Here is a 21389-nt window from a genome sequence, read left to right on the forward strand (position 1 = left end):
TTAAAAGATGTTCCCATCTCACTATGTAAACAGGAGGGTCATTAGTAAAGCAGTTGACACAGCCCATGTCAACAGCCAGCAACAGAGCAACATCTGGAGTGAAAGAAGACCTTGGCAGCACATCAGAAAAGGAAGCATTTGAACAGCTCTAGAGGGGTACTAAACATTTAAATTCTCACCTGTTCTGGAATTCTAACAGCTCACTGTTAATTTTTTCAATATTCATTTCTGACCAAAGGACCTCATGATAACTATTTACAGTTTCTATGACACTGTTATACAAAGTGTATATTTTCTGAAGAAGACTTAGTTGCTTCTTTATTTCAAGAAGCTGAGGATACTGTGTGACAGGCAGGCCAAAAAGCTCTTCTCCTCCAGTGTAGGTGATGTATTTCCGGTAGATGTTGTCAAATTGATTCTAATAAAAATGCAAGTGAAAACATATCAGAATGGTTCTCACATGAACAAACATATAAGGTAAAATGAATCGTGGTCAGGTAGGTATTATGACCTAGATAGTTAAGTTACCAGTTAGGGTGTCTGCCTCCCTTACCAGAGAACTGGTCCCAGCTACTAGTCCATACTTGCAATTCAGCTTCCTGCTAAAGTGCCTGGGAGACAAGAGACCATGGCCCATGTACTCAGAATTCTACCACCCACATGGGATGCAAGGATAGAGTTCCTGGATCCTGGCTTACGTTTGACTCAGCCCTAGCTATTGTAGGCATTTGAGGAATAAACATTAGAGGAAAGATCAATGTGTATGTTGGGGAGGTGAGGGAACAGTGCCTGACGCCCTCCTGCCCTCCCACTCTGTCATTCAAGCTTTCAAAGACATAGTTATTTCTTTGAAGAAAAAAACAACAACAAAAAAAAAGGAAAGCAAAGCTTGGCAGACAAGTCAGCAGGCACGATTTCTGGACACATAGAAATAGGAGTACTATGTAGGCATAATTAATTCCTAAAAACCACCTCCAACTGCAACCACACCAAATCATATTGTTAAAGTAAAACCATATACCATATTCTACAATAAGTTTCTCTACCTTTAAATGAAAGTAGATAAGCATTTAAAACACCAGTAAGGTTTCCACTGTTTAGAAGATCATAAAAACCAAAGATTACCTGAAACACAATAAGTCTATCACTGGCTTCCTGTGGCTTCAGGCCGCTTGCCATTGGACCATTCTGAAGCAAAAAGTTGATGTAATGTAAGACAAAATGTTTGCATTCTGATTTCATGAACTTAAAGTGCCTGAAAATTTAAAGTAGTCTCTGCACGTCACACACAAGACAGGAAATAGGGTTTTTTTAATTTCTAAAAATGACCTGAGAGAATTATTTGGAAACATTTTTTAAGTTTTAAGAAATCATACAAATACCACAACTTCCATAAGCTAAGACATTTTGAAAATTAAAACATTTATTACTATTTCTCTTTTAGGTAAAATAAGCAAAGATGGGTCAATGGCTATTCAATAAAAGTGCCCATAATGCTTGATTTTGAACTAAAGTACATGTCTTATGACCCAGGGAGTTCACCACTCAAACATGTATTTGCAATGTGCCCCATAGTCTCAACGTTACAGTCGGGCACTGGCACTGTGGCTTAGCAGCTAAAGCAACCACCTGCAGCACTGGCATTCCATATGGGCACCAGGTCAAGACCTGTATGAAGCTCCTGGCTGCTGCCTTTAGTCTGGCCCAGCTTTGGCTGTTGTAGCCTTTGGACAAGTGAACCAATGAATGACAGCTCTCTCTCCGTCTTTCTCTTTGTCTCTCTCTTTCTCACCTTCCCTTCCTGCCTCAGCCTATCCCTCCCTGTAACTCTGCCTTTCAAATAAATAAATATTTTAAAACACATTATACTCAGTTTCTGCCATACCAGAACATATTAACATTGAGGTTTCTTCATCCAGGAAGTTTCTACATAGACCCATCCCCTAATTTTCTAATACTGTGTTTTGTTACAAATTAATAAGCACAAATGTCACATATTCTTCATATTTCTTTGCAGTAATACATTAAAGTAGACTTTAAATGAATCTCTTTATACAACATGTTCCCACTGAAAGAGTCTTCCCTAAAATCAGTACTATAATTAAGAGACAACCCCACCAGGACTCTGTTTTGTCTTTGGTTTGTTTGTTTGTTATTCTTAGGGAATGCTGTGGAAAGCAGGACTATGTTACTAACATCTTCAGAGCAGACAAATGATGATATCATAGGAGCAACTACTTCAAATTTCTCAATTTCTGCTGAGATTATTCTGTATGACCTCTAACTGAAGAGATTATGAAACAGGAAGTTTTTGCTTTCATGAAAATAAAATTCCCATTGCTGTAGAATTCTTAGGCTATTTCGTGGCATTTGATGCAATTTAAGAAACCACCATAACTTGCATAAGTCTCCTCAAATGGGAAAACACACAGAGAGAGCGCCAGAGGCATACCAAATCATAGTCCAGGTAAAACTGGTGACAGTCCTGGAGGAAGACCTCCACAGTGCTAATGAGTTCTTTCCTGAAAGTGGGCTGCAGGGAGACCAACTCATGGTGGACTTCGCTGGCACGAGCCAGAAGCTTCTCCCAAGCATAATGCAGAGTATCAACCTTGTCCATCTCTTCCTTGGCTATCAGAAGTCCATATTTGTTAAGCAGAGCATAAGATTCCTACACAAAAAAAAGGAAGAAAAATCTTTGCCAATCAGACAGATAAAACAGGAGGAGAGGGTCAACATGACAAACTGCTGTGAGAATTCCAGCTGGTCCACCTGCACCTTGCAAGAGCAGCTAGGCCACTCCACCTTCGCTTCCTCATCTGTAACACGGAAAAATTCTCTGAGTGCTTCACAGAATCTCTGTGAGTACTGAAAACAGAAATTTAAATGGATTTTTAAAACTATAAAGCACCATAGAAATCAAAGATGGTTTTACTTAGTTCCTTAAATTATAAAGACTGAAAAACTGTATCAAGTAAATAAAAACATAAGACACTTTGATTCCTGATATGAAAAGTATGAAATAACTCAGGGTTTATAATTTCAATTTGTTGATAGGTTTCAATCATATGACTCAAAGAGGAATTTTTCATCAAAGCTTGGAAAAGGTCATGGCCTAGCATGCAAAGTCCTAGATGGCTCTTAAATTTAGTACCCAGCCCTGGCCAAAGCCTCAGCTATCTGGTATTGTGGGTGTATTTCTGCATTAACTGGGTGAGGCTTTGTTACCTCAATAGGTCCCACTTGGAAGTCAATGAGGATTTGCTGCTCTCGGATTTCTTTCAGAGTCCCCATCGCAATCCGAATGTCATCAAGGTCTTTAATTGGACGATTCAGTTTCTTACTGAATTCCTCAACAAGGGTAAAAATGTTTTCCATCTCGTTCCTATATTTTTTGTTACAGTGACGTCCAATGACAACCATCCAGGCCTTTGTTTCAGCAGTCAGGGCAAATTTCAAATCAGCTGTAAAACACACATGCTCAGCATTCAGTTTGAAACTCCTTGAACCAGGGTGAAAGACAAAGGGCCATTGTTCACCAACAGTGACTACTTCACAGCTTCACCCTCCAGCAAGAAAACTCAAACTAGAAGGCAAAGCACTTTTTCCTAATCACCAGTCTCTCATTTTGCAAAGCTTGTTTTTCACAATTCAAACCATTTGAAAACACTAAGAGAAAACTCTTCAAGTTAAGCCTCAAACATCTGTTATTGCTAGTTGGAAAAAAGATAGTAAGTTTTAATTTAAAGTATAACAGATTCATCTCTTTTCTCTGGGTTGGCCTTCGTTTTTTAATGGTTGCCAGCAAAGTGTGTAAAATACTGCAGAAAAAATAATTACACCAAAGGCAATAAAAAAGAAAAACCACAACTACAAATTGGTCTTAAAGCTTGAGGCCCATGAAAAGAAAGTCAATTTTTAAGAGGGTGAGAACTCACTGGAATACTAATTTAAGTAAAGGGAGACAGCAGTTCTGATGAATTAAACACAACTATCCAAAAGAAATGTGGCCAACCTGTGTACAGAGCAATGGAACCCACACAGATGTATTCGGGCTCTGCATTAATTTTCTTCTCCAGGTTTTGGAAATAGAGAATCTGGGATTCAAACTCAGAGAGCAAGGGGTTGTTCATAATGAATGTCCTAATGGTTTCTTCCTTCTCTCTCTGCCATATGTGGTTATAGCTTTTGAAGCAGTCCATTGATGTAATGATTTCCTAGAACAGAAGTAACAACAGATCTGCATTAAGAAGAAAGAATCTGAAAGGCTATCATGAAAGAACTGAGTATTTCCCAGTTGCTGGTGGTTCCCACGGCTTTATAAACATGCTTAGTGAACTAGGTGATACTTGGACATGGCACTGAACTTGGACTGCAGATAACAGTGTGGCTAGGAATTCAGGATCAACAACAGTTGCATTGTTGCCATCTCTGGCCAAAGGGAAAGAAGCTATTTCCAGAAAAACAGAATCTACAAGAACTTACATGTAGGGCCATCATTACCAAAGATAGACCTTGGGTTGAAAACCAGATTAAAGTTATGTCACACGAAGGGGCTTATGAAAAAAAAATCTATAAAAATCTTCTACCCCTTCTCAGCCAGATCTCCACAATGCTTCATTGGTTGTTCCCTCAGAAGCATCAAGCGGAACCTACAGACATGTCGGCCAAGTTCAGCAAGCCATGGGGTGAAACCATAAACAGGAGAGAGCCAAAACAAACCCCAAAGTGACATGTCACAGAACTGCATGAAACGTGCATCTAGTATAAATCAGCATCTGGGCAATACTGCAACACAGTATATATGTTCATATCTTGACATCTCTTTCAAAAGTCTCCTCTTAAATTTAAGAGTAAGCTTCATACAGTTCTCACACACTTCTCACGTTCCTTGGTATTTTTCAGTGATGTTGGATGCTATTGTTTTTTACACTACTTTTTTTTAATTGGCTGTTGGTGGCATGTAAGTCTTAAAATCAGTTTTAGATAACATTTTAAGTTTGCACTATACTTTGAGGCTTCAAGTTTCACTAAATAGAGCTAAACAAGTGAAAAAGTACCACAGTTCAGCAGGAAAAAAAGACAGGCTCATAAATAAAAATCAAATGAAATATTCTGTTGGTTATATTTGTATAAGTAAAATTTTTTTTTAAATCACAGATCATTAAAACTGTTTATACTATTAAAATTGTATCTACAAACTACATTAAATCCATTCTTCGCATTCATATCCAATTATGAGAATTATGTCGTAGTAATGACATATTTGCCATGATCCTGAGACTGCAATGCACTCAGAAATTTCTTTAACATAATAAGTAAAATAAAAAGACAACACAGAAAGTAAAATGTAAATATATAAATAAGTAACAAATGCTGTTGTCGAGTGGAGGTGGCCTGGACCTTAACAGAAAAATTACACGAATCCCAGCAGCAGAGTTGCTGCACTGTTATTATCAAGGTGACCAAGTTGTTTACTCCAGCTCTAGTTTTCTTTCTTTCTTTCTTTCTTTCTTTCTTTCTTTCTTTCTTTCTTTCTTCCTTTCTTTTCTTTCTTTCTTTCTTTCTTTCTTTCTTTCTTTCTTTCTTTCTTTCTTTCTTTCTTTCTTCCTTTCTTTTCTTTCTTTCTTTCTTTCTTTCTTTCTTTCTTTCTTTCTTTCTTTCTTTCTTTCTTTCTTTCTTTCTTTCTTTCTTTCTTTCGGTTTTATTCCTTTTATTGGAAAGTCAGATATACAAAGAGGAGGAGAGACAGAGGAAGATCTTCTGTCTGCTGATTCGCTCCCCAAGTGGCCATAACGGCCAGAGCTGGGCCAATCTGAAGCCAGGAGCCCAGAGTCTCTTCCAGGTCTCCCACACAGGTGCAGGGTCCCAAGGCTTTGGACCGTCCTTGACTGCTTTCCCAGGCCACAGGCAGGGAGCTGGATGGGAAGCGGGCTGCCAGGACACAAATTGTTGCCCTTATGGGATCCTGGTGTGTTCAAGGCGAGGACTTTAGCTGCGCTACTGAGCCCGGCCCTAGTTCAAACTGTCAGTAGGGCAGAGCTATAAGTGGTGGCCAACTTGGGGATGTGTTGAATGTAGGCTTGGCTTACACCCTAGTCCAATCAGCTATGGCAACAGCAAAGGGTCAGGGTGCTGACAGAATCATTCAGAAGAGGCAATGGCTGTAGAGATCTGATCATGTCTACCACCAATACTAAACATATATAAATTCTTTCAAAAACACTTAAAAATGTGGATCCTCTCAGATTCTATAAATACGGAAAATTCCTGGTGTTAACTAAATGCTAACAGTTTACCATTTAAAAAAGACTATTTGTGTACTTCCTATCTATTTCATAAAAACAAATGCAATAAAATGACAGAGAGACAGGAATTCTGTTGCCAATATGTTAACCTCACCTATTATGTCTTACCCTTAAATCGTCACAACGGCTGATTTTAATCAGGGGAAGTAATGAAGTTAAGTGATTATTAATTTTGTTGTCCTTTCTATGATTACTGAGACATTTAAAAATACATCTGAATACTTATTGTTCGGGTGCTTATCTTGTTATTTACTGGAAAACCTGATAAATGAAACACTAGGTAATTACTTATTACATCCTGTAAATACTATCCCTGGGGGAAATTAAATATAGGACCTTCAATATATTAAGAAAGGGAAACTAGAAGTCCCTAAACACGATGATTTCCAGAGTCCTCAAGAGCACAAGGAAACTCAGCATTCCCTCACACTGTTGGAGCAAGGACAGCTTTCAAACAGATGCTGCTCATTCTGTAAAAACTGAGTCAGAAAAAAGGCTTTATACATGATGACAGCTATTACCTAAACACCGGGAAAGCATTTTTAAGGAACTAGCAGGTTTTGTGATAATGTGAACATATATTTTCTTTAAATTTATGTTTTTGACTTTAGCAATGAAGTGGCCCAAGCATAAAAGCAATGGTTGAGGAGAAAACAGGTTAAACGACAAAGCAGGGCCCAACGTGGTAGCCTAGTGGCTAAACTCCTGGCCTTGTGTGCACTGGGATCCCATACAGGTGCCGGTTCATATCCCAGCTGCTCCACTTCCTGGCCAGCTCCCTGCTTATGGCCTGGGAAAGCAGTAGAGGATGGCCCAAAGCCTTGGGACCCTGCACCCACGTGGGAGACCCAGAAGAAGCTCCTGGCTTTGGGTTGGCTCAACTCCAGCTGTTGTGGCCATTTGGGGACTGAACCAGTGGGCTGGAGAATTTTCTGTCTCTCCTTTTCTCTGTAAATCTGACTTTCCAATAAAAATAGATCAATATTTTTTAAAAAGAAGACAAAGTGAACCTGAATTTACATCCACAACCAGTACAAGTCTGTTACAATAGAAATAATTGCTTAATTTCATCCTCAGTTTTATCTCATTTCTATATGCTTGACCAGCAAAGGCAGGATCTTCTATTAAGTTCTAGCAATGTTTTGAAAGAACATGGATATTTACAAAAAAAAATATTCATAGATTTGATAAACTTTTATGCCAAAAAAAATTCATCTTTGAATTCTATTTCTTCAACTGGTTTTTGAAATGTTGTCAATGACATTTATAAATTTTATCTGGTAGTTTTTAAAGTTGCCCGATTAAAGAAACATGAAACATTGACTACAAGCATTGCCCTCTTGCTAATACATTTGTACCACTTCTTTCTTGAGCGTAAATTACAGCACTAGACTGACCTGTGATTTAGAATACATGAAAAAGTTTCATTTGTATCTTTAAAAAAATTTTTAAGCATTAAATTGAACACAACGGAGAGTATGAGTCTTGCGTTTCACATTGCGTTCTACGCTGAAAGCTCTTCAGTTACACAGACGTCTGCTCAGCCCGTTCCAAGGGCTTGAGCTGCTCTCTGCAGGCACAGGGAGACGGGGTGGGGCTATCTGCAGGGCGGTCTGAGCTCAGTGCCACACAGCCGCGTGTCAGTCCTGGCTGCAAATCCTCCCAACATACCTTCTTGGTCGAGTTGATGATCGTGCTAAGCACAGACACCAATTTTACAATTTCTTTGTTATCAGAGATGTTCTTATAATAGTTCTTGACTTGCACAGGAATGGGTAAGTTTACAGATGCTATCTCCAAGGTATCTAAAATTAAAAAAAAAAAGAGCAAAGTTTATATTAACAGCATAAAGAACATGATTTTTAAAGATAAGGAAACATCCATAATGGTAGAATTGGGATCCCTGAAAATCCTCTCTCTTATAAAAGCAATGGTAATAATTGTGTCAACTTCTCAGGACTCCAGACACTTACCAAAGCTTGCAGCAATCTAAAAACTCCTTATCTAAGCCATCACCTGCTGCCTCCCAGAAGCTACACTCAGGGAAAGCAGAGCCAAGTCTCAAATCCAGCCACTTCAACACAGTGCATGGGCACCTCAATCAGCAGCTTGGCCTCCAAGTCTAATTAATCTATTCCAGAAACACATAGAGAGACACGTAGAGAACAGCTCATTCCCCAAGTGCCCACAACACCCAGGTCTGGGCCAGGGCTGAGACAGAGGCCGGGGACTCAGTCTGCATCTCCAATTTGGGCACAAGAAGTCCAGTCTTAGAGCCACCAACACTGCCTCCTCACATCCTTACTAGCAGGAAGCTGAAGTCAGGAGCCAGAGCTGGGACTAAACCCGAGGAACACTAAGACGAACCAATGCATTGTGGCTTCCAGGCTAACTGTCAGTTGTCTTTTTAATTATTATCTATTTATTGAGACTTCTCTTTCACATTATTTTAGAGGGGCTTGCCTCCATTTCTTCTTCATGGATAGTTAAATGGCCATCTTGGGGAGGACAGAGACCAACACAGTCACACAATGTTAGTTGTTGCTGGGTTGATTGGGGAAGTAGGACGGATTATATCACCAGTAATTTGTACATATCTCAATACTAGAGAACACAAATGAACATCATGGCACACACAACAAAATCACAGTGTGTTAGCCAATTACTCCGCAAAAGGAGTCCAAAAAAGAGGTAGATGGCACGACCGTGATAACACATTGTTCTTCACCTGTGAAACTCGGGTGTTTCTGACCCAGTTCTGATTATCAAATTGTTCCACACACCACAGGAGCACCAGGCTGGTCTGGCCCACCAGAAACAGACTGTTTTATCATGGTGATATTAAACCTATGGAATCCAGATATTTAGTATGCTTAAAACTTGTTCATCAATTTATATTTTATCTGGAATTATTTGATAATTATAGGGAGCAAGAAGGAATAAAAAGAATCTTCAAAAGTTTGTGAAAAAAGTCACATCACAGAAGACCTATGCATAGATTTCCAAATGTTTTATATAAAATGAACTAATCTTTTAATCCCATATTTTCTGAAGTCTTGCAAAGAGCTCGGATTCACGGGATTTGCAACAGTCGTTTTTCAAAACAACTGAAAGAATATTACCTTGCAGCTCACCTTCTCCCAGTTCAACATCAGAATCACTCTCCTCATCGTTTGGCAAAGCAGCCATTTTTCTTTCATGTGCCTTTTTCTGCAACATAAAACAGTGTTTCAGCTCCAGCAAAGGAATCAGCTTCCATACGGAACAATTTCCTCACAGCACACCTACCTTGGGCAGAGGCTCAGTGCTCCACTGCCTAACCCCCTTGGGGACGCTGATGACACACTCCACAGCTTTGTTCAGTGTCTGCTGTATGTCTTCCAGGGCAGGGACCACGGCGATGTTGGGGATAGCCAGAGTGATGTTGGCCCGGAAAATGGGCACGCTGTTCAGCTTCATCAGGGACGCACTTCTACCGTCTGAGTTCACACAAACCAGGCAAGAATTAGTACTCACAATTCAAAATGGGACTTACTTCATTTTTAATCTGACAAATTAAGGTTCCTAGAAAAATATATTATAAATGCATAGTTGAACAGATATTTGCTTCATGCAGGAAGGAATAAAAGAATGAATGCTGGTGAAGCATCTACTTGTGCTCAAGGTAACAGAGCAGTTCAGAGGAACCAAGACATTTTCTGCTGACTGCAGTTGATTGCTATACCTCCCACAGAGGACCAGGCTTAACTACAGACTCTTCTGAGACATAGCAAAGGTAACAATGTCCAAATAACAGGATGCAAGCAAAGTAGCTAAATGAGCTAGGAACAAAAGGAATACCTGGGCAGACACACAAAATTCAGAAGGAAAAAGTTAATGTGTCTCAAATAAAACATACAACTTTCTATGTATAATGAGAATGCAGAGGATTCAATAGAAAAGAGGGTCTGGCACAATGGCTCAATTGGCTGCTCTTCCACCTCCAAGCATTTGCATCCCATATGGGCACCAGTTGATATCTTGGTTGCTCCACTTCCCTTCCAGCTCTCTGCCTGTGGCCTGGGAAAGCAGTAGAGGATAACCCAAAGCCTTAGGACCCTGCATCCATGTGGAGGACCCAGAAAAGGCTTGTGGCTCGTGACTTTGGATCAGCTCAGATCTAGGCCTAGAGGCCATATGGGGAGTAATTGAGCAGATGGAAGATCTTTCTGTCTCTCTTTCTCTTCATAAATCTGCCTTTCCAATAAAAAATAAATAAATCTTTAAAAAAAAAAACCATGACTCACCTTTCATACTGAAGGGACTTTTAAAGTTGCATACAGTGTAAGTGAACACATACAGACATAGATACACGGGTGTGGTTGTATGAATGTGTATGCTTCATTCATAACTTTAAATGGTTGGAAATACTTGTAACACATAAAATTGACACTCATTAATTTCTAATAGCAACCTTGTATTTTAAAGAAAGGAGTTCATTCCATTCTGAAATGAAACAAAACATTATACACCATGCCACCAAACAAAAAATTCTTTTAAAATGTTTACTTTTAATGCTTTAATAAATTGTTCTTTTTTTTCCCTTTTTACTATATTTAAGTTGAGAATCCCCAGGCTCTAGAAGCTGTACGTGGCCCACCCAGGGAACTCAACACCTGTTGTTGGACTAAGCCGAGGCAGAGAGATCGGTTCAGAGTGAGGAAACCAACCAGATAGTACCGAGCTGACAAGGCAATGATAAAAACAAATTCTGCTTTGAAGAGTACCACATTAATAAGATCATTTCTACTTTTTGTAAGTCTTGTAGAAACCCAATAGAACAAAGACATAATCTTATCCACACGTTTTCTTTGAAAGTTTGTATTTTTTTCTCTGAGTTTATTCAATTCTTTTTTCATCTTTGTTTATTTGGAAGGCAGCAAAGCAGATAAAGAGACAGAGACAAAGATATTTCATCTGCCAGTTCACTCCCCAAACGCCTATAATATCCAGGGCCAGAGCAGGCAAAGTCAAGAACTCAAAACTCAGGTCTCATGTGTGTATGACAAGGACACAAGTATTTGATAGACCACTGCTGCCGCATCCCGGGGGACATTATCCAGAAGCTGGACCAGAAGCAGAGTAGCTGGGACTCCAACCAAGCACTCCCTTATGGGATGCAACTTAACCTCTGGGTCAAATGCCTCCCCTCAAATAGTTCATTGTATACGTCTTTGTTTCATTACAAAAAAGATAGAAGTGATCTAGATTTTGATGTTATTAACAAAAGTTAAGCACCTATAAGCAAATTCCTGCATCTTGCTCTGCTCTAGTTATCTGTGTTTTAGTATGAGAATGATGTCATTGCAGCCACTTCACAGAATTGTTGGATAATCAGCATTCATCTTGTTTAAGCTTACAAGGAGGCTCAGAAAGACAAACACCCAGTGTTCCTTCACAATTTGAGCTTAAAAGTGATTGCGGGAGGCAGAGAGGAATGGGACAGAAGAAGGATAGACAACAGGTCTCAGAACAGAGATCACAAGTTCTGTTGTTTCACAGCACAGTGGCGGACTTTAGTTCACACCCATGCGTTATACACTGCATGAGATCTGAAGAAAAGAGCTGGTAAGTGCCAAACACAAAGGAAAGACAGGAAGCGAAGAAGCTGGTCGTCCGGTGTGATGGGTTTACCCTGCACATGCAGACAGAAATCTTGCACTGTATACCATGAAAGTGCACAAGCATCACACACAGTACACACCTGGTTAAAGTATTTCTAAAACACAGGTTGAGAGTTATGTTAATATGACCACACATACTTGTGCACACACACACAACTATGCCTGATCAGTGAGTAGGCAACCATGTGGGATTGTGTTACCCTGGAAGTTAATTGTGTGGGAGGAATGGATGCGTTTGCGGATAGCTTCTAGGGTATTCCTTGTAACTTTCAGGAGAGCATCCATGTTTTGATGGTTGAAATGAGAGAGCAACTCGCAGGCTGCTTCTTCCAGCATCTCTGTTTCTTTCTTCCGTCTCATGGCTGTCATCAGAGGCAGGGAAGGTGGAATGGTGTCAGAATTTTTGTCCTCTGTTTTGTCTATTAAAAAACGAGGGACACAGGGAGAGGTTAGATAGAAAAACAGAATAATCTAAACATTCATGACAATTGAAAGGGAGAAAATCCAGATAAATTACATGGAAATTTAATATTAAACATCACGCCTCTTCCAAACTAAGGTGATCAAAAGGTAGGACCAGGTGAACTACTGCAGTCACCTTCCCACTGTGAGAAAACACGTCCATGGGAGAAGCAGGAACTAGGGCCAGACGTCCACGGGAGAAGCAGGAGCTAGGACCAGACATACATGGGAGAAGCAGGAGCTAGGCCTAGAAAGCTACACAGGGATCCAGAGGCCTGGCTTCTTGCTCCTCCCATCCTTACATACCCTAGGGCTTAGGGGGCTGACTCTCCTTATTCAAGCTCCAGTGTTCCCACCCACCTAAGAGCTTTTCTCTGGCGTAAATACTCTGTGATGAGAATTCCAGCTTATTATCCATTCACCTCCCTTGATAAAAGCAATCAAATACGCCATACATATACAAGGGCCTGCACAAAGTTTACTTCGAGTTCAACAAAATGGCAGTTGACAGTGTGTAGACTCATTATAACATACTCAGAATTGTGAGAGCACATTTACAAATATCATAAAAATTAGGAAAGCATTGAAAAAATTGTGAGATCAGTTGCTAAACAGAACATTCAGTTTTAGTTATCTGTAAACATCCTGTAGAAACACTCCTTCATTACCATAGCGCTTACCAGAAGTTCCAGTTTCTGAATCAAGATAATTTTTAGTAACTACTTTCTCATTGTCTTCTTTAGACTGAATGTCCACATCCAACAACATGTTTATTAGCTCATTGACTGCTTCTTCCACTAATGAGCTTTTAAAATGTAATATCCGAGCACCTTTGACACAAAGATCCTAATTTAAAATATAAAAAAAAATATAAAAAAAAAAACAATACAGATTGATATTTGCTCTTGAGAATTTCTTAGCAGCTATCGCAACACCAAAGGTTCAAGCTACAGCTGACCCTGTAGCCTCCGGTCATGCCTCATCCTCCCTTCATGCCTGCCCAGGTCAGGTGAACCGTCAGGAGATGCACTAAATTCCAGGGAACCGACCCAAGCAGTGTGAATGGAGTAAATTGGCACCTAACAGGCACCAGCAAGCCACCAGCGGCCTTCCTCCTCGGGAAGGACATAAATCAGCACTGTGCACTTTGCTTCCCTCTCATCTTCGCCAACAAGCCATAGTTATTGCCCGGTAAATCCTCAGACCTAGCTCCATCCCTCCGATTACATCACACATTTATCAGGGATGAAATTTAATACATGGAAATTAACACGATTAGAAGCACTGTAATCAATCCTGCAGGAGATCAGGCTGAGAATGAGAAATGGGTTGTTGGGAGTAATAGATAAGAGGTAAGGAAGATACAGATTGGTTTCTTACCACCTGATTAGAAAATGAACCTATAAGCCAACACAGCCCCATTCCAAGCTCCATTGTTAGGCATCCTGAGATTCTCATGTGCTCCAACACCACCACACTCTAAACTTTAACTTCACAATTCTGTCATTTCGTCATCACAATGATCCTTGCCTTTAAATACAGGAGGAACCTGATGCACCCTGAAGCAAACTATTTAACTTTATTTTATCACCACATAAAGTTCAAATTAATTTGACTCCCAACTCAGAACTTGACCGAGTTCTCACTCTCTAGCTGTAGTTTAGAGACCATTACCAAAAAAAAATTAGAGACAGTTATGGTCAAAGTGCAAGTCAGAGATTAAGTAAGAGATGGTGTGGGAAAACATGTTTCGGTAACAGGCTCTGGTGGCTCTAGATCCTCCGTTTTCTCCAGGTCTGCTTATCCGTGACCCCTAGCTCATGCCCTCTCCTGACTACAAGAGTCCTCACTCGGTCATCTTCTACGAGTGTCTTTCATTCAGTCATTCCCTCTGCCTCCCCTTCCCCACCCAGCAGATCAACCCAGAGAGTGATCCAAACTGCCCACTCGCACATACAGAACAGGGCCACACCAAGGCTTGGCACAAGGAGTTTGTGGTCCCCAAACTCAGCCTGGCCTCAAGTGCTACCTGTGACCAGGCACTTTGCTCTCCCAAGCCCCTTAACTGCTATGGCTCTAAAAGTTTATATCATCTTCTCCCAGGATACTCAGTTAATGTCCCCAATCCTGGCAGCACAAGCAAATGGAAGCCATGACATGGAAATTCACTCAACTCTCTGATCCCACGCCCTTACCTAGAAGATGAGCAGCCTATCATGAAGCTTTTGTCCTTCCGTTTCAGTGAATACAATGCTTCTTCCTTAGTTCTAGAACAAACCTAAAGCCTGAGTTCTGAATAGCAGCCCCTCCCACTTCCCCTGAAAAGACCCTGCCTACCAACCTCCTCTCTGTTTAACCTTTCCCCACACCCACTACACTTCAGCACAGCACCTTCCTCTTGCCTCCACATCACAACTGCTGCACCTGCTCTTCCCTCTGCCTGAGATGCCTTTGCAGATGCTCACAGGGCTTGCTTCCTCACTTCCTGTTCAAACGTCACTCTGGACCAACAGCATAAAACCGGAACTCTGCACCAGGTGGTTCTTCTCTCATTGCCGCTTTCATTGTTCACCACTTATCACCAGCATAGGTTTGTGCATTACTCTCTGTGTCCCCTCCCTTGAAAGTGGGTGGGTGCACTGACAATAGGAATTTCATGTTTTCTTTATTGAATCCTCAGCAGTAGTTTGCATAAGAGATACACAAAATATCATTGAAGGGATAAATGAGTTATGAAAAGTAAATGAATTCAAGAGAAATTGCTGACTGCCATCAGTAATCAAAAAGGCAAATTGCCATTTGAGTCCATGGTTTTTTTCATCTAAACTAAAACTACTAATTTATAATAAAAGTTTTTGTTGGAAGAATAAATCGGTTCTAGTGCACCAGATTATTACTTGTTAACATCCTTTTGAAAAGCAATTTGGTGACAATTATCAAGAGAGCTGACAAGTAAAGCCACATTCTTTGACTCAATAAACAAAAAATAATAGAAAAAGGGACAAGAACTGATGCACAAATATATTCATCATACCTCTTGGCACTTAATTTGGATCTTAATGTTTGATAACATAATCATGATTAAATATAAACTGATTATTACCATATAAGCAAAAAAGAATTAACACAGCAGGCCTGAGTCTGTTGTTTTTTGAAAGAGCTACTTTCGAGGCTGGACGCATGCTGGTCTCTGGCAGCTCAGCTTTCAGGAGCTTGTCTGCTGCCTCGCTGATAAGGATGACTATGACTACACTGCCTGGATAATGTGGTTTATCTGAACACCTGATGTGTTTCAGGAGTCTGGGATTTTGGTCCATGCTAGGCAGCGCCTATGTGACAATCCAAAAAAAGCCTCTGCACTGAGCCTTAACTAGGCTTCCCTGCTGAGACACTTGGTCCATAGGTTACTGCCTTTCGTTTTTGAAGGAGAGACAGGAATGGGGTCCATGCCAGCTCTCAGGAGAGAGAACGCATTAATTGGGCGAAAGATTCCCTGAGTCTCCGCTTATCTTTTCCTTATCCTTGCTTGTGCCTCCTACAAAGTCACAGCGGTAAATCCTGGCCTTGCATACAGCTAGGTGCTAAGTTCATGAACCCCAACACACACACCAACATAGTGCCTCTTTCTATGTGGCTGCTGAGATGTATTTCTCTTCATTTCAAATTATTGTCAGAAAGTTCTGTGTTTCCTCTCCATCACAGAACAATCACAAGTAAAGGGGAAGGTCTAATTTGTTCATGCCAAAAAATCCTTCACAGAAAAGTGAGCAAACCCCCTCCCCTGGAGAAAAAAAAATTTTTGTTTTAATAAAAAGCATCAATCTTGCACAAACCTTTGTAGCTTGCAGAAAGTCTTGACAGGTGAGGGGCTGCTCCTGGGGGAGCTGACAGAGAGGTGTGCCACTCATTTCCTCCAGAATAGCGTCGATGCGGAATGCAATCAGGTCATTGGCCCTGTCGAGAAGCAACTCCAAGTCCTCTTCAGAGCAAAAATGGGAATACAGGAATTAGATACAGTTTCTTTGTTGTTCATAAAGCATCAACAATTTGATTAAACAACAGCAGGAAAATCAAGATCAAGGCTCCTGAGGTTATATGTGCCTGCCTAGCGGCACCTCACCCTCACACTGCTGCTCCACCTTGAGATCTCCCCCGGTGCTGTTTCTTCATTCACTTGCTTTCCAGCTCTCTTAGTCTCACTTACATCTGAGGATTTAGTTAAAGTGACCTCACTCAGAAGGCTTTCTGGAAAACTGACTGGATTCAAGAACTCCCACGCCCAGGTTTACATGGCATTCTGCACCATCGAACGACCTACTCCTCATGCCACACCGTGTACACCATGTTGTCTCCTTGGGTGTGTCACATTGTGTTTCCCAGGTTGTCTTCTCTGCCAGGCTGAGTCAAAATGCAGCTACCAGGTCGTCCACTCATGTAGCACATCTGGAATGCACCTTTTCCACCATTACACTGTTGACACTTGGCTCAGTTCCTATTCTACAGAATATATTCAAAAAATATTTTTGAAGTAAGATTTTTCTAATGTTTTATTACTGTTACTAGTATAAGGTATATTTTTTATCCTCAACTAGTGTTTTATCCTGAACACTAAATTCCAAGAATGAAAAAGCCAATCCTGAAGAAAATTAGCAAGAAATTTACATTAAAACAGGAATGACCTGGGCAAGCACTGGGTCTCTGCGAAGATGCTGCCTGAGATACCCACATGCCACATCACAGTGTCAGGGTTCAAATCCTGGCTTAACCCTCAACGCTGGCTTCCTGCTAGTGCACTCACTGGGAGGCAATGACGACAGCTCATGCAGTCAAGCCCCACCACAGAGGTGGGGACCTGGATCAGGTTCCCAACTCCTGGCTTCAGTCTGACCCAGCTGTGGCCATTGCCTCCAAAATAAATAAATAAATGTCTTAAAATAAGAATGTGGGCTAATGCACACCCATCCAAGGAACAAGACATTTGTAAGCATATACCATTGAGCAAAACCTCTCCTTTTCTAAAACTACTTTCTCCTTGGAAATCAAGTTGAAAATAAATAAAGGCTAATCTTGCATATTCATGGTATAGTAGAGACATAAACACTTCCTTAAATAAACACTTCTACATCCAAAAGAACAGAAGTGTAAAATCTTTCAATCACATCTATGCTAATTATAAAAGAAGATACTCAATTTCCCAGAGTTCTGCCTGGCAATCTTATGCACCACTAAAGGATAACCAATACTTTTATTTACACATGTATGCTCAGAAAAAGTCTGGGCTATTTCTAGCTGACGAATCCTTCAAAGACTTTCAAGAACATTTCTGGCAAGCTGAAAAATGATCCTCTGGGTTTGTACCATGGCAGAATGGATAAAGCACCCCAGCAGTACTGGCATTCCATAAGGGTACCACTCAAGCCCTGGCTGCTCTCTGCTTCTCTCTCTCTCTCTCTCTCTCTCTCTCTCTCTCTCTGTCTCTCTCTCTCTCTCTCTCTCTCTTTTTCTCTCTATCACATACACACACACAAACACATTCTCTCACATACACACACATACACACGTACACACATTTTCTCTCTCTGCAACTCTCTCTCTGTGCAAGTTTGACTTTCAAATAAATAAACATTTTTAAAAGGAAAAAAAATGATCCTCCAATAATACCCCTGAACTAATTCCTTGTGAACATTATCTTTTTTTTTTTTAAGATTTGTTTTTTATTGGAAAGGCGGATATACAGAGAGGAGAGACAGAGAGGAAGATCTTCCGTCCGATGATTCACTCCCCAAGTGAGCACAACGGCCGATGCTATGCCGATCTGAAGCCAGGAGCCTCTTCCAGGCCTCCCACGCGGGTGCAGGGTCCCAAAGCTTTGGGCCGTCCTCGACTGCTTTCCCGGGCCACAGGCAGGGAGCTAGAAGGGAAGCGGGGCTGCCAGGATAGAACCGGCGCCCATATGGGATCCCGGGCATGCAAGGCGAGGACCTTAACCACTGCGCCACCGCGCCGGGCCCATGAACATTATCTTGTGTGATAAATGCAATGTTGTAGATGTGATCAAGTTAAGGATTTTGTTATGTAACTCTTTCCCTGAATCACATGTAATCATAAGGGGCCTCAGGCTATAAAACACAATATTTATGAATAGACTGTACAAAACCAAGTCCTTAAAAGTCCTACATATTATTAGGAAGAGTGGCTCTTAAGTGCTTCATACAAATAGCCATCTGTTAATAAAAGAGACTGATCACCAATCCAATATGGACTCTAACACAGCTTGCCCTGCAATGTTAGTCTCTGTCTTTAGATTACAAAAACATAGTAGAACATATATAGAATCTATCTCATTTCCAGCTAACACTCTATTAAACAGCCAAACTACACTCTAGTCCTCACACTCTAGAGAGAATGCTACGAAAGCCTACCTTTTCACCTGTTCCAAATTGATTATCGTAATTCTCATTACAACATCTTTTGAATATCTTATAAGCCCCATCTTTGAGAATGTTAGCAAATTTTCCTTTTGTTTTAAAAGCTGTATTTCTAAAATAAAATTGATTCAGACAGCAAACCAGGATCTAAATTTCATCCTTACCTGCTTCCTCTTCCATAACAGAAAACATTTCACATCTTAGGGCCACAGCTTTCTGGCCCTTACATTGAAAATCTTATTTAAGATTATGTCTAAACTGTTCCTCACACCCCTAAATGCTGCTATTTTAAGACATTTTAGAGTAATCATTCTTCAAACTGTGATTAGTTGTAAATGAAATCCACTCATATCCAAAAAAAACATCATAATTTGTCTTTGAATTGAGTTCCCAATCCATAGGAAAAACAAGATGGAGAAAGCAGCAGCCATAATTCCCAGCCCCACTCCTTACTGCCGACCCACTACTTCCTCAGAATTCTTGCTGGTAAACTAAACAACTGGGCACATCTGTGCACGAAGTTCTTTGGAATGTATAATGAAAACCTACTGCTAGGATGAGCTCTTGACTTGCTTATGGAACAGGTACTATGGCAGCAGCCACACAAATGGAGAGAGAGAAGAATGAAACAAAGGTATCTTATGGGATACCCAGAAATGAGGTCACAGAAGGAGTGACCCAGAAATGCGATGACAAGAGCTTAGGTAGCAATGGAGTTAGGAAGGTAAAGAGATGGGAGGAGCACAACTAGACAAAACAATGACAATTATGAATGTGAGTCCACTGCTGTACTGCCAACTGACAGGAATAGCCTGATGCTCAAGTCCTCCACAAAATAAACTTACGTTACTGAAGTTTCCGAGATGCATTTGAGCCCAGAATCTTCCTTATAGCACACCTGCACATCCGTATTCTGGGAAATCACATTTTATAGAATATACTTTCTTACATATATTTGAAAGAGTATGATATATCCTATTAAATGTTTTGTTAACTTTCCATTTACCATCCTGTTTGGCCCTCTACTCTGTCCAAATACATATCTTTTAAGCCAGGGTCTCAAAATATAGTAGCACAGTAGTATAGAAATTTGATAACTCCAAAGATTCTTAAAATCCTAAAGTCTGAAAATGAGCATTAATGAAATATGTGGATAGCACAGTGAGATAAAATTAAATAGTTAATATTTAAAGGTCCCAGGAAATTGCTCAATTTTTATAACCGATGATTCTTTAATATGCTTTCTCATGCAGCAGTTTAAAAATAACACTCTTCATTATTTATATCACTATATCAATAAGAAATTATATAACAGTTGTTAAGAACCAAGCCTTTAAACTGAGAAATAATAACTCTTTGGCAAACTTACTGATTTTTGCAAAAGCATTTTCTAGATAAGTGTCAATGTTCAGTGAGGTCCAGGTCAGGGCAGCCAACCCAGGTTGTAGAGCTTCCTCCACTTTGGCCAAGTGAGAGACCATCAGTGGCTCAATGGTCGGAGACATCTTTGACTTAACTCTCTGATACTCAGCCAGCATCATCTGTAATTAAATAGTGCAGAATAATCACTTACTCTTGATACTTATTATATGACATCTTAATGCAAAGGATGAATTTTATTTGGGTTTATGCTACAGATAGAGAGGTTAAAAAAATAACAGATAACAAGCAATCTTCTACAACTACCAACTGCTGATTTAATAAAATACAGCTAAGAGTGAGTAAGAATTTAATAAATTTCAGGTATATGCATATATGGTTGGTTGGTATTCTTTTTATTTTAATATTTAATTAGTTCTTAATAGATTTATCATGAAGATACAATTCTAACACAATAATATTCCCTTCCTCCCTCTCTCCCTCCTTCTATCTGTCTCTGTCTTTCACTCTGCTCCAACAAAGATTAAAAATTCAACTTTAAAAATCAGTAAGAATGTAGGAGTAGAGTTTCTCATTCTCTGCCAATCTAAAAGGTGAAAAATGTGCTGAGGTCAAGTAACAGTGTCATTGGGAAGTCACTGAACAATACATCCACCTGTGCACCCTGGGCTCAATCACTCAGCTGTATGCATCCTAGGGCATTAGGCACTTCCTAGGAACCACAGTCACTAACCAAAGGGTTTGAGACACCAGAGGTCTGCCTTGGCCCAGTGCCAGATTATTGGCCAGGCCTTGATGCAAAGTCAAAACACTCAGAGACAGAGTGAGGAGGCAGTGCTGATTTCACCAAGTGTCATGGCTTTAAATATCATCTGAATGCCAAAGGCAGACAAAGTCCCATGTCAAACCCACCTCTCATTCCTGAAGCCTACAGGTGTACATGGCAACAGCCCACTCAAGAGTTCCACTTGGACATTGAACTGACACCTGAAATTTCATGTATCTAGAATAAAGCTTGCTGTTCCTGCAAAACCTTGTTTGCACACAGCACTCTCCAGCTCAGCTGAGGACACTCCACCCTTCTAATCCACAAGCCAAAACACAGAATCATCCTTGCCTCCTCTTTTCCAACCTCACAAGCAATCCAT

At 40.4% G+C, this 21389-nt stretch overlaps 1 protein-coding gene across 1 annotated transcript in view; it reads right to left on the reverse strand.

The window, feature by feature from the left end:
- The window catches only part of DNAH5 (dynein axonemal heavy chain 5), a 177645-nt gene that overhangs the window by 121111 nt on the left and 35145 nt on the right, over positions 1–21389 (reverse strand). The window contains exons 16-27 of the mRNA XM_040977647.1: positions 20231–20402; positions 16267–16412; positions 13114–13279; positions 12172–12390; positions 9597–9787; positions 9431–9518; positions 7980–8113; positions 4016–4217; positions 3229–3464; positions 2453–2671; positions 1126–1188; positions 180–418 (exon numbers count right to left, since the gene is read on the reverse strand). Of these exons, the coding sequence (XP_040833581.1) occupies positions 180–418; positions 1126–1188; positions 2453–2671; positions 3229–3464; positions 4016–4217; positions 7980–8113; positions 9431–9518; positions 9597–9787; positions 12172–12390; positions 13114–13279; positions 16267–16412; positions 20231–20402 (2075 nt within the window). The remainder of the gene's footprint in view (positions 1–179; positions 419–1125; positions 1189–2452; positions 2672–3228; positions 3465–4015; positions 4218–7979; positions 8114–9430; positions 9519–9596; positions 9788–12171; positions 12391–13113; positions 13280–16266; positions 16413–20230; positions 20403–21389) is intronic.

Source organism: Ochotona curzoniae, unplaced genomic scaffold, assembly GCF_017591425.1.
Source record: "Ochotona curzoniae isolate NIBS_2020 unplaced genomic scaffold, NIBS_Ocur_1.0 contig_2754, whole genome shotgun sequence".
NCBI classification, from domain to species: domain Eukaryota; kingdom Metazoa; phylum Chordata; class Mammalia; order Lagomorpha; family Ochotonidae; genus Ochotona; species Ochotona curzoniae.